The sequence below is a fragment of the Nanorana parkeri genome, unplaced genomic scaffold (genome assembly GCF_000935625.1).
Source record: "Nanorana parkeri isolate BGI_ZX_2015 unplaced genomic scaffold, ASM93562v1 scaffold333, whole genome shotgun sequence".
NCBI classification, from domain to species: Eukaryota; Metazoa; Chordata; class Amphibia; order Anura; family Dicroglossidae; genus Nanorana; species Nanorana parkeri.
The window spans coordinates 824185-837921 of NW_017306601.1; the positions used below are offsets into that span (position 1 = coordinate 824185).

General features: G+C 37.1%; 1 protein-coding gene across 5 annotated transcripts in view; it reads left to right on the forward strand.

Annotated features, from left to right (window-relative positions):
• The window catches only part of GRID1 (glutamate ionotropic receptor delta type subunit 1), a 941602-nt gene that overhangs the window by 755942 nt on the left and 171923 nt on the right, over positions 1 to 13737 (forward strand). For all 5 annotated transcript variants that reach the window (XM_018558342.1, XM_018558343.1, XM_018558345.1 and 2 more), the window contains one exon: positions 819 to 938. In XM_018558342.1, coding sequence (XP_018413844.1) covers positions 819 to 938 — 120 coding nt within the window. The remainder of the gene's footprint in view (positions 1 to 818; positions 939 to 13737) is intronic.

Below are 13737 nucleotides of genomic sequence, written 5' to 3' on the forward strand. Positions count from 1 at the left end.
AATTACAGAAAACAGTTAAAATGTCACTATGATCCGATCAGTTATAATTCTTTTTTAGGGGTACCAAAAAAATCTGTCCAGGCCATTTTAGAATGTCCTTATACAATAAGCAATAATTTCTATTTCAACACTTTGTTTTAACTTTACTCTGACATACCAAAGGCATGCAGGTATAGATGAGACAATTATTTTTAATTCTATAACTTTTCAGGAGGAATGAAGCATGGTTTTAATGTCCTAGTTTTTTTCTCTTCCTCATTTGTTCTGCTTCTTTCCTCTTGAGTCTTCTATTCATCTTTGATATTCTACACCACGCATAGGTTAATGTGCTTTTTCATTTTAAGCCCTTTTATTTTGATATTTAAATACATCTGGGAATTTATTTGCTGGCTGTTTATGGCCATGTTCATTTTCTATATCTTTGAAATAGTTTAACACATTTATTTACATCCACACCAGTAATTAGAAGATTTCCTCTCAATATACCTCCAATGTTTCTACTTTGTAAGCCGTTGTTATTAGTGACATTTTTCAGTAGCATATTCTTTCCACCTATAGGTCCTTAATAAGCTTCAAATACTTGTAATGATTTGTAAACCCTGCTATAATAAACAGGCAGAAAAATGTTGTTTCAAAGGCAATGTTTGCTGCACAGTCTCTGCTTTTACGGATATAAAATGTGCCTCTAATTCAATTACATCCTAAAGTAAATAAAAAAGCCAAGTCACAGATCACCAACCTTTTTTGCAGGCAATTACATTTCAATACTTAAGAAATGCTTTCTCTAATTTTTCTCTTTGTAAATTTTGTTTCTTCAGGGTCGTATAACAGGATTAACTGGAATTATGGAGTTTAGGGACGATGGCTCCAATCCACATGTGCAATTTGAAATTCTTGGAACAAGCTACAGTGAGACGTTTGGCAAAGATGTGCGACGGGTAAATATTGTTACTTGTTTACTTTAGGTAAAAGTGGGTTTTAATGTAACTTAGTGGTTCTGGAACCCTACATTTCAAAGAAACAGGAAATGTAAAAAGGCCAACTGGGCATATTTTCTTATAAAGTAAAAGAAAAATGTGTTGGCTTGTGTCAAGGTCATTTAAATATACACTCCAGGCAAAAGTGAAAATAAACCATGAGATGCATACTGGGAACATGTTTTTCTTTTTGACTAGCTGTAGAGGTCTTGGCTCACCCACTTCCTAAAATCACCTGCTTTCCATTAGTCTGATTTTTCTCACCATTTTTATGGGAGGTTGGTCGAAGTTTGTACTAATTGGATTTCTAAAAAAATATGCTTTAACATCAGCCTTTGTGTATGTGAGAAATAGGAAAGAACATGCAATGGGTGTGTTTGGGATTATTTCTCCCAAGTTACAAACAGGTAGGCAGACGGGGTTTCACAGATCCCCAAACTAGGGGAGGGGAAACAACTGGGCTTTGCCTGAATCAAAAACAGGTCACTATATAGATTTCAAGGAATAGATTTCAATTCTGAGTAAGAAGACTAAGGGAACTATTCACTAAAGAGCCGAATGATCCAGCCATAGGTTTGGCTGATCCTTCGGCTCGCTTCAGCCGCCTATGCCCTTCAGTTCAGTCAAACCGAAAGGCTGCTGTATGGGCAAATGCTTTGGCTCGGCTGAGCCGCAGTGACACCCAAAGCGCGGAGAATGGTCGGCCAAAGCTGACCCAACTCCACGCAATTGACAGCCTGGCAGAGCCAGCCATGATCTCACGGCTCGCTCCAACCAGTTGTAATGACAGATCAGCCTCCCCAAATGACCTGTGGACGCTGATCTGTCATTGAACAATAACAACTGGGCGTCGCCCAGTTATTCATTGCCTGGGACCTGCTAGAAGACTCTGGAAGGTGCTGGCCAATATGAAACAATTGGGCGGAGCAAGCTGTCACTGATAGCTCTGCCAAATTTTTATTTTCTTTAAAATATTTTGATTTTTTAAATTTTCCTATTTTTTATAATTTTAAAAATAATTTTGCAACTTTTTTTCTCATTCTTTTCACTTCTTTTCTATTCTGCTCGGTACCTCAGAGGAACCGAGCAGAACAGCTGAGCTAAATGCCTGAATGACCAAAGGCAGCCGATGTACAGTTGTTTTTAGCCAATGTATGACTGAAATGACCCATACAAGACTGAAGTAAATAGCCGAATAGCATTCACTTCAGCTGCATTGGTTATTCATTCAGCTGCCTTCAGCAGCTTTGTGAATAACCCCCTAAGATCTTTAAAATTAACATATTACAAATCTGGCCTTTGTAAATTAAGTATGTGATACAATGCATAAATAGGATTACCTACAGTGAAAACCACACTTCCAAACATTCAGTGAATCCAGAGATTTATGTTGATAATATTTATATACAGATTTCTATTGTTCTTGTAAAGGTTGAACTAGCTGTGCCTTCTACCACCTGCTGGGCCTGCCTGTTGGTCCTTTAGCATGACTGGTGGCTTTACTGACCAATAAGGAGCTTGAGAGTAAGAAGTGGAATGGGTTATGGTAGACTTTCATTAATAAAAATTGAATTTAACCTATATCTATCAAATATATGGATCATTTTGACATATTGGTTTTGTTGAATTTAATTATTGCTTGTGCATTTTTATCATCATATCCCCAGTTGGTATTGCTCATTTCTTTGATGGGTTCTATTTAGAGAAATTAGATGGGCAAATGTGGCTAAAGGTTACTTATCAAGTACTTTTTAATATTGTTTGTTTTTATAACCTTTGTTTGCAACTTTTCTTCACTTCAGAGATATACCCATCATAAATCCAGTTAAATTAATGTTTTAATGGATGTAATATTATAATGACAATAGAGGGCTTTACAAAACAAGTTTCAATTTATCATACTGTCATTATTGCCCTTTCCTTAAATAATCTAAATAATATGTATTTAAAATGTTTAATATTTAACCTTGAGATGAGGTAAATTAACTAAAGGGTGAATTTCTGTTGCACTGTTCAGCATATATACTAAATATCAGTTTTTCAGATGATATATATACTCATAAAGATAACAAGAATGCTCTTGTAATAAAAGTAATAAATATATTTTTTAATATGTATAGGTTTAATACATTTTTAGTTACCCATTTCCCATCATCCACCTTGTTCCAATGCAGGAACATTAGAAAGATGTTCTGAATCGTGTACAGGACACTGATATATATTTATACAGGAAAAGGAGATATGGATCTGGGAACTAGACATGTGCAATTTGTTTTACTCTGAATTAAAATTCATACGAATTTCTGTAATTCAAACATTTCAGATGTATCCGAATTTCCGAATTACAGAAACAGCGAATTTCATTCGGAACGAAACACAACAAGCGGGATAGCTGTCATTTACCACTCTCTGGCTTCTCTTTTTATTTAATTGTATCCTGAAAACAAAGTAACACAATATTGTTATAAAATGTAAATAAAGAAAGAAGCTGAGAGATCTGTGTTAGTCTGTAACAGCTTCTGCTTTTTTGCAGACACTTCAATCCCAAATGTAAAGAATCTGACAGCTGTCACAGAATACCCAAAAGTGTTTAACTGTTCACAGACATTATAATAAAAAAAACAGCGTGCTATTTCCTGGCAGTAATACCAGACTCTTTAGGTCTGATAGGAATTTTAAGGGGAACCTCATGCAAAAAAAAAGTAGGCTCCCCCTAAAATCCTATATCAGACACTTAATCCAGGCAGCAGCCTTGCAGGGCAGGAAAGGGGGGGATGAGCGAACGCCCCCCCTCACCATACCAGGCCCTATGCCCTTGGCATTGGGAGGGTGCTTTTCCAGGGGGAACCGATGGGGAGAAGGGCCTCTTCCCCACAACCCTGACCCAGTAACCTTGACTCCACAAAAAAACAAATCTCCCAGATGCAATATGAAGCTTGTCTCCAACTCTACACCAGCAAGTCCCTCGAGTCCTCAGGTCCTATACACTATATAGGATGTGATGACTCGCAGGACCTTAGCCTGCTGGAACGGAGGGGGAGCGAGACTGCAGGGACTTATCTAACAGCCAAACAGCTTTGAGGCTCAGGTGGGTATACCTTTATTGTTTTAATCGCTAAATGGAAACAGGTACAGCCCATGCACTGCAAGGGCTAAGAATATGTGTGCCCGGAGTTCTTCTTCAACTGCATCCCATCCAGCGGTCATACATAAATGGCTGAACGGGAGCCTTCTAGATGCGGATGGGCATTTTAAAATGTCCTTCCCCCGCCTCCACTCATGTGCAACATCCAGCGCACGCACAAGTGGGAAAACTGCTCAGATAGCTGCTTAATTACAAGCATTCTGTAGAGCCGCCCAATTACTTGTATTATGCATGTGGGTGTGCACCCCCTCCACCGCTGCCACCGACCCTGAGCTCCGCTGTGCCCGGTGCGGGCCTGGTACTAGCACAGCAGCTCTGTGGCCAGAGATCAGAGGGAGTTAAGGAAGCAATTTCCCTCTGATCTCCTCCCTGTTCTCTAAATGCAAAAAAATAAATTGATGTATTATAATGCTAAAATATAATACATCACTTCTGCATTCAGCTGTCATTCCCAGCTACATTAACTGGAGAGAAGCTGGTGAAGCCAATTTTGGGTATTGTAGTTTTTTGAGGTTTCACGTGCTCGCACAATTTTAAGGCTTGACATGTTTGGTGTCTTTTTACCTGGCGTGACCCCGTATTTTATATTTTACCAAAAAATTGGGTAATAATAAATGTTTATAATTTTCTATAGGGGAAACAGTTTTTTTAAAAACATTTTGGGTAATTTTTCCTTAATATAGCAGAAAATAAAAATTCCAGTGGTGATTAAATATCCCCAAAAGAAAGCTCTATATGTCCCCAAAAAATTGTATGAAATTCATTTCAGTACAAAAACGTCAGTCAAAATACTGCAGCACTGAATACTGAAAAACAGCCTGGACAGTAAGGGGGTTTAACACAGCAGACTTCCAAGTGGTTAAATACATGCCAGTCAAATTACCTCCGTGCTGAATACTGAAAAATAACCTGGACAGGAAGGAGGTTTAACATGCCAGGCTTCAAGTGGTTAAGGTTAATTTGAGGTCAGTTTGGAATGCATTTGAGATGCAATCACATTGCAATATAATAGGAATAGATAATACAGTAAAATCCAACACTCAAACACTGCATTGCCTCACAAATCAGTATGAGAAACAAAACAAAATAAAAGTCACTTTGTACACTAGCTCCCTGGTAGCCATTTTAATACAATATTATACAATAAATGAAAAGTAACATTTTATAAATGATAACCAAGCAATACTAAAAGTTAAAACTAAAATACTAAGGCTATGTATTCCATCTACTGTGAATGGCTTTCAGATCTTTTGATTAGTGTTTAATACTGGCATAGGAAAAATACTTTTTCAATAATTTAGCTGCCTCTTCTTTACTTGAAGATTATCAGCTACCTCCTGTTCTCTAAATATAGCTTTACAGCATGCTGGCAGCCTATTTGTACCCAATGCCACAAATGACTACTCTGAATTCCCTTGTTTTAAAAGTTCCCCCTCTATTATTTTTAACCAGATTTTCTTACGTAGTATAATTTATTTGAAAGCATTGTCCATGTGCTTCCTACAGTTATAGATAATATAGTTTTTTATGCATTTTAGGTATACAGTATTATAATTTACAATGTTTACCGTGGCATAAGTGTGTGTGTATGTATGTGTGTGATGTGTGTGTGTGTGTGTATATATATATATATATATATACTGTATATGTATATATACAAACACACACACACACACACAATTTCTTTGACAAGGCAAAATAACAAACAGGAAAGTAACGGTGTCATGTACACAGGTTGGCAGTTCACTAACATTAACACATACAAGACCCCCTAAGGTCACCTAGGGACCCCCAAAGAAGCTGATAAAGCAGAGATCTGCTTCATTAGCATCTCTCCAGCTTCTGAAGTTGGAGAGTGCACAAGAATGCAGAAGTGATGTAATACACATCACTTCTGCATTCTGACAGTGGAGAGGGGACCGGAGGGAGAATGTGTATGACCTCCCTCTGATCCCCTGTCAGAGAGCCAACATGCTGGTCCCAGGCTCGCATCGAGCACAGCAGTACCCCTCTATAGCTGGCAGATCCCTTGTATGTAAAAAGGCATCACTGCCTGTTTTTAAATTTTAGTAGTTTTCCACTCGTGCGCGCCACTAAAAGGCCGTGTATACACGGCCTGTTACATCCGGTTAAATACGATCTTTCTGTTTTTATTGCATACCTTCTTTTAGTTCTAGTGACATCATCACTGGGTCCCTTTGCTTTCTTATGCAATTCAGGCTAACCATGGCTGGTGAGAGAGACCAGCAGGGTGCTGCACATAGATGTTTTTTTTTTCATGGTCCCCTGCCTCAGTACATCTTTCAAGAAAAGGCTTGATAGGTGGATATTAATCTGGTGGCATTTGCATTTCTAGGCAGAGTGGATTTGCATGCAGACCACCCTAGGCAATGCCCACATGTGATGCTAACCTCAATGAGTAAAATAATTCAAGTCCAATGAATAAAAGTGGTGGTCCAGGGCCAGTAAGGCTGGGCAGGAAAGGGCTAGTATATATTGGACATCCTCCAGGAAATGAAGCAGGTCCTATGTGATTCACTGCAGCTTCTAATGCACACTGTAAAATGCTCACAATGTACAGTGAATTCAGAGGTACAAATTTTAATACAGGAGAAGAATCTGTACAGCTGTACAACACTGAAGGGAATAATTTAGTTCAGTTTTAATCTATCTCTAGTTTACACAATGTTTTTCACTAATATGCAAATTAGTATGTTTGATTAGAAGCCAACTATGCAACCATTTAACCAAACTTAATCATTTTTAGTAGTAGAGGTGGCTTTACATATTCCTGTCAGTTCGACTGATATCATAACCTTATACCAGGGACATGGGGTGAGGTCAGTGGCAGGGGAGGTATCCCCCCGGCCCATCCCGCTCCAGGCCCGGTCACCAAGCTATGTGATCATCTGCTTCCCTGTCCCTCACTTGCTTTGTCACGGATGAGGCATCTAGATGGATGCTTTCAGTGTTTGTTTTTGGTTTTTATTGGATGGCTTGGACCAATGGTGCTCTGCAATTGGTCCAAACTATCCACAGAGCCCAAGCCTCTGACTCCAAGTCAGAGGCTTGTTGTAACTCTGACCTCACTGTGTTAGGTTACACACAGCGGAGGGGAAGCCTGCTGCTGTATAACCTAACACAGCTGTCAAAAGCCGGATGAAGCACTGTCTGTAATTAACAGGCAGCACTCCGTACATGACAGATTACACAGTGGGAAGGCTTTCCCAGCTCTGTAACCTGTAAGAAGCCGGTCTGATTAGAGAAAAAGCTGTCCGCTTCAGACTTGAGGTTTTTAGTAAAGACAAGTTAGCTTGCTAGAATCAGGGTTAAAACATGTGGGTTTTAGACTCAAACAAGTCAAATGCATAAAAATTGCTTGCGTTTTGAGATAGGCCAGTGATCAGTTTGAGTGTCAGGAGCTTGCAGTTTCATGCAGTAGGAATCCCTAATCTGCTGTTTACAAGTGGTAGCTGTCACCCATTCAAGTTAATGATTGGATGACAGCAGACGCATTTGAAAGCAGCAAACTGCTGGTACATTGCATGTAATTGTATGTGTTACAACTACATGCTGTTAGGAATCAATCACTATCCCTGGATGCATCGATCATGCCAGCGTTCTGCCTCTTTTTAAATGCAGCCGCTGTCACCCAATCATTAACTTCAATGGGTGACGGCTGCTGCTTGTAAACATCAGATTTGGGATTCCTTCTACATCATAAGTTCCTGATGCGAGAATACCTAAACACAACTAAACTATATCTCTCCATTCAGCCGCATGAAACTGAGGTCCATAAAAATCCAACTTTTTTTTTGTAAATTCCATGCAAAGTTCAAAATACATTGTATACACCACCATAGTATCCCTCCCACTACAACGTCCCTCACACGTTTTTCCACTTGGCCTAATCATAGAGGTCTATGATTTAGCCCAGGTGGTGAAACGCATGGGAGGTGTGGCTATCTGCATACATCCATAATTTGCATGCATAGGCTTCATTGTACATGCCACAGTTACCACTGTTTCTAGTGTTCTATAATGTGCGAGGACATCCAAAATACTTTCAGTAAATACAAGAGGCTCTGTTCATAAAACCAACACACCAGAGTGTGAGGATACCTATTTTCAATAAAAGTGACCGTTATTTTCATCTGAGTCTGATGAGATATGAAAATGACACACAAGACGACTACTTTGACTATATATATATATATATATATAATACTGAGCTTGTAAACAATATCCATTTCGTTTGGCATGGCCTTGGATCATCTCAGTTCAGAGCCTGTATTCTGGTCATGATATGTTAGTTAAGTGTGCATTTGTAAGGGTTGGTTTTCAGTTAGAGATTTAAGTGACACTATACTCAGGATTTAAATCTTAAAAATGCATTCAAGTACCCTAACTATGAATGAGCTTAGAGTGGTGGCTACTTTACAACACACACTGACCATGGGGAACACATGTAGCCACTCTCCAGAAAGAGGAACGACAGTGTCAGCACAAATTCGGAGATGATTTGACAATCTACAGCCCAGTAATACATAACTAAGCTACATTTGTGTTAATAGTTAAGGTACTTGAAAGCATTTTTAAGATTTAACTCTTTAGTGCTAATTTAAGTTAGGTGCTAGTTTAGTGTTTGAATCAAGAGTTACTGTCTTAAATTCTAAAGAAGTTTTTGGTTTAGGTTGCCATTGCTGATCTTTCCTCCTAAAAAATGCTGCCTGGTTGTCTGGCTGTTATTGTGTGGCTTTTAATTTTAATAGTCACTAACCTGAAATAAGTATCTAGATACTGACTGCCTTTTGTTCTGGTCTGTGACTCAAAATGCATTGATGCCAGAGGGTCAAAATAAGAGCCAAGCATCTAGCATTTAAAAGAGGTCAGCAATTGCTGCTCCCTTATTTATGCCATGACATGTTTACTTTTATTTGAACTAATAGGTTACATGTTATAGTTAATTTTTAGGGCTTATTTTATAGTGTATCCAAAGATAAAAATGTATATATTGCAGCTTAACAGTTCTTTAATGTGGTGGGTGCATTAGTGTTCTATTTTTAAGGCTTTTTTTCCTTTATTTCATCTGGTAATCCCGTGAATAACACATTTCCTGTCCCTTGATTTTCACACTTTTTTTCCCCCACTGTATGGGGACAGCAATGATTGTGACACAAACTGGACTTTAAGCATGTCTCTTTGTTCATCTCCACTACGTGGTATATTGATGGGACAGTTTACACAATACATATGAGGTTCCTCAGGCTTTCTTTTAGGCTCACAGGAAAGGAAGACTGCATTATGGCCAGTTTAAAAAGTATTTTCTGTACCTGTTTAAAATGTTCTTAGCCTTAAAAATTAAAGCTAATGCAGCCACCAAATCTAAGGACTGGTAAGCTGCAATATATTTCATTTTTGTTTTGTGGTTTAAATACATATTAAGAAGTATGGTAAATGTCAAGGTGAAATATTTATCTTCAGATTGAAGGTTGAGGTTTAAGGGTTTGTAATAAACTGCATGTCGAAGGAATAAAGGTGTCTTCAGTACCAAAACACAACATGTCTACTGTCTCTCTTGTTACCTCCATACAGGCTTGTACAGCATCCATTTTCCTTGTGACAAATTATGTTTATTTACCTTATTGCGATGGGACAACTGCACTCCCAGCTTTGTCTGTAGAATGCTGTCACTGATCCTAAACATCATCACAAAGCTGACAGCATCATTTGTGTTTTTCCTCTTGGCCACATGAATATTTGAACCTGTTTAAGCATAAAATACTATTTTAGCCAATAAAATATTATTTTTAACGTTGGGTATACCAGTACAGAGCTTTATAACATCTAATTTATCCATGCACAGTAATTGTGTCACTTTTTTAAATAACATTTGTAAAATAGCATATCAAGGATGGAGTTTTCCAGATATCCATAGGTAGTGATGTGCTTGCTAACTTGTTTGAAAAATGTATGATGCTGTATTTTAATAATGAAAGCATTCTCACTATAAAACAAGACACCATTGTCTATTTGTGTTTGGTAAGTAGCACATGCTGAGTATTTTACAGGGAGCACAATTCATCTTAATGAAAGCGGTATATACCACTATTTTAGCACACTGCTATGACTTTCTCCTTCCAGTTTCAAAGTGAAATTGGTTATTGTATTCTGTATTTACTCAATTTAAGCCTATTATTACTCTTACCTGCCATCATTGTCTGTATTTTGATATTTGTATTATAAATTAGTCCATTACCTTGGGGAGATTGTCCCTTTGTTCTTTCATTATTTTGTTTGTATGTTGTAATGCTTGAATGATTCCCATCCACTCTGAAACATACATTTCTCTTACAAAAATAAGCTTTCCACCATTATTTTGAAAAAAAATATTTTTTTGTGAAACCTGCAAACACATGCTTGTGCTTTTGTAACAATAGCAAATATTTTTCAGCAATCTTTTCCATTTTAATGGAAAGGTATAAAATATGTTATAAATATTTGAAGCCCTGCATTATTATTTTATTACCAACAACATTAGGGCTAAGAGCCTGAAATTATCATATTTCACTCGAAAAGCAGAATCATTACTTAATCGGAAACAAGGCACTATCATGTTGGAAAATTTGCTTTAACCTGACAGCATATATCATGTATTCAGGTGGAATTTGCTGAAAACTTATGTTCTGTCTGTCAAGGACCATAACAAGGTGCCAAATGAATATTAATGGTAGTTATTACTTTGGCATTTCATAAAAGCAACATACTGGCAAACAATTTCAGACTATTTTCCCTAGTGAAAATTTTCCAGCTTGTTTGGAGAATGCAATAATATTTGTTTGAATTAGTATGTGGAAGTCTGTGTTTATTAAATGTTAAATCTCTGTATTTTTGTGCTAGAAATTGTCTTACCGCAGAGGCTTTGTTTTCTTTGATACATTCATCTTTTAGAGGTATCCAAAAATCTTAAATCACTACATCATTTTGTTCATATTCTTGGGAACTAGAAGTAGCAATTTCAGACTTTGCATAGACAACAGACAGCACAACCAACATGTAAAACTCAAAAAATGACAGCGCTTATCAAAGTGAATTAATGTAAAAATGAGTTGTGAAACACCCAACAGATAAACCTGGGTATGTCACACAGCTATTGAAACTGAATTATGCTGATTAAATAAGTTTTAAATCTTCACTCAATAAATTGTAGTTGTGTTAACTTTGAATACTTAATTATTTGCAGATAAAAAATATACAGGAATATGCTGTTTGCAATTTGAGTGAAGATCCCTATCTCTAATAGTTGATCAGCCTCAATATCTCTTCAAGAATATTGTCTTTCTGGAAGGTTTAGTGTAGTCCGCCAAGCAGATGTCAGCAACATCATAACCCTCAGGATGCAGCTGACAATTGGGAGACTAGATATTTGCATGAAATTTGAACTCTTCCCTGCTAAATTCAAAACTAAAGGAAACACATTTTCGTAGAGTTGAGCTTTAAGCTTATTAAATATGGGTGATAAAAGGTTTTAATAAATGTCCCTGCAGTGTACAAGCAGGATAAAAACTGTATGGGGTCATTGAGTTATTTATATTTTTTGTATGTATTCTATTTTAGGAGATTTTTTGTACAATGTTTTTAAATATGTAATATAGAAAGATTGTATTTACAGTTAATATCCAATTTATTTATTTAATATTGTAACATAAAAAGATATTAAAACCACAAATAAAGCACACAAATTTGGCACTCATCAGACCATGTTTTTAACTATTTAGCAACCCTTTGTATAAGCATTCAAAAGCCACAATATATTTTCTTTTATTGTGATTCGGTAAATAGATTGCCCTGCATGGTTATGTGTATCCTATAATGAGTTATCCATTTAAAATTAGTATTGCCGTAACAAATCAGTGGTTTAAAAAAAACCTAAAAAAACAGTATCTCTGCAGATGATATGCTCTAAACCAGTAGTAGTTGGGTATGTGGGGGGAAAAAAAGCATTTACTTTCAGGATCATGTGAGATGGAAAAGCCTTCTAATAAGAGAAATTTACTTATTTATATTCTATAAATAACTGATTGAAAGCATGCAGTGTAAGGCCTGAAATTCTGCTGCTGACACTGCTGAAGTGGTTCAATTACTGGTGATGGATCTGCTCATTAATAATACATTTGATGCTTCTTTTGTATTTATTTTTATTAGGGATGCACAAAGTAACTCAACAAGTTTAGAGTTTTAATGTGTTACAGCTACTTTAAAGCCTTTTAAAATGTTTTAACTTATCTAATCCTAACCTCTGTTTTGGCCTGTGTCAAAACATGTTCTTTTAGTAATTTAGTGAACACCAATTACAAGTGAGTGCAGACCCCATGCAGGAAGCGTGTTGTAGCTGAACTACTGCTTGGCTGGATAGGCAAAGTGCAGAATCTGCTAAAAATTTGTCTGTCCAGATTAGTTCTTGTTCTCCATGGAGATTCACAGCTTCGGACATTTGATAAACTTCATTAGCTGCTCATATTGACATTGCTAATTTTTAGAGTGCTAAAGTGTATTTAAACTCAAAAACAGAAATGTAATATATTGTGGCTCATCAATCCTTAGATATAGTGGCTGCATTCATTTATTTTGTTTTTGTTTTAAGAGCTTTTCACCTGGTGATTCTGCCAGTAGCACATTTCCAGTGCTAGGATGACAACACCCACTTGCCCTTCTGTATCAGGACAACAGAAATAAGATAGCACTACAGAACACCACCCTTCTCTTAGAATACATAACTGAGGAATGTAGTTCTATAGTCTCCAGAGAACAATAAAACTGATACGTAGGCACAGGCAGAGAGCACAGGATGTTATCAGCTTACAAGATTTCTAGCAAGGTCAATAGGTATTTTTTTAAGCTTATCAAAAAGATATAATAAAAAACTTTCAATGGTATATTTAGCAGACCAAGAGGGACGAAATAAAAATAAATGATTTCAGGATTTGCATACACTTTAATTGGCTCATGGCTTCATGCCTAGCCTTTTAATTTCTATAACTCGGTGCAATCTCTGAAAAAAAGAGATGGGGATAAGGGGATGGAAAGTCACAAGAGATGCATTTTGGGGTGACTTATTATGCGTTTGCCAGCAGTAGCCAGGCAAATGATGTTCGTAGCAAACTACTGCCACTAGATGGAGCCTTGGAGCATAGGAATTTTATAAAGCTTCATGGCTTCATCTAATGGCAGTAATGCACTACAAATGTCATTCACCCAGCTAAACACTGGGCAAACACATAAAAATCAGCCCCATAGTGTAGTATTTAGCTGAAAATGTAAAATAAAATCCACAGTATTGTGTATTGATATTAATTACATCTAAAGGATTTCCAGAGGCATCTGCAACCTGTAATATAGCTTGTGGAGAATATTTCTGACTTCAATGGGCCATTGACTATTATTTGTTATACATGATGCTTATAGGTGTTGCCTGGGGACAAGAGTATGAATACTTTCAGTCGCTAAATAAGGGGGCGCAGATGCACCTCTTGATGGGAGTATTCCTGTTTTGTGGAGCATATGTGGTGAGAAAATCTCAGATTATTATCCTGGCCCTTTTTTAATTTGGCAAAT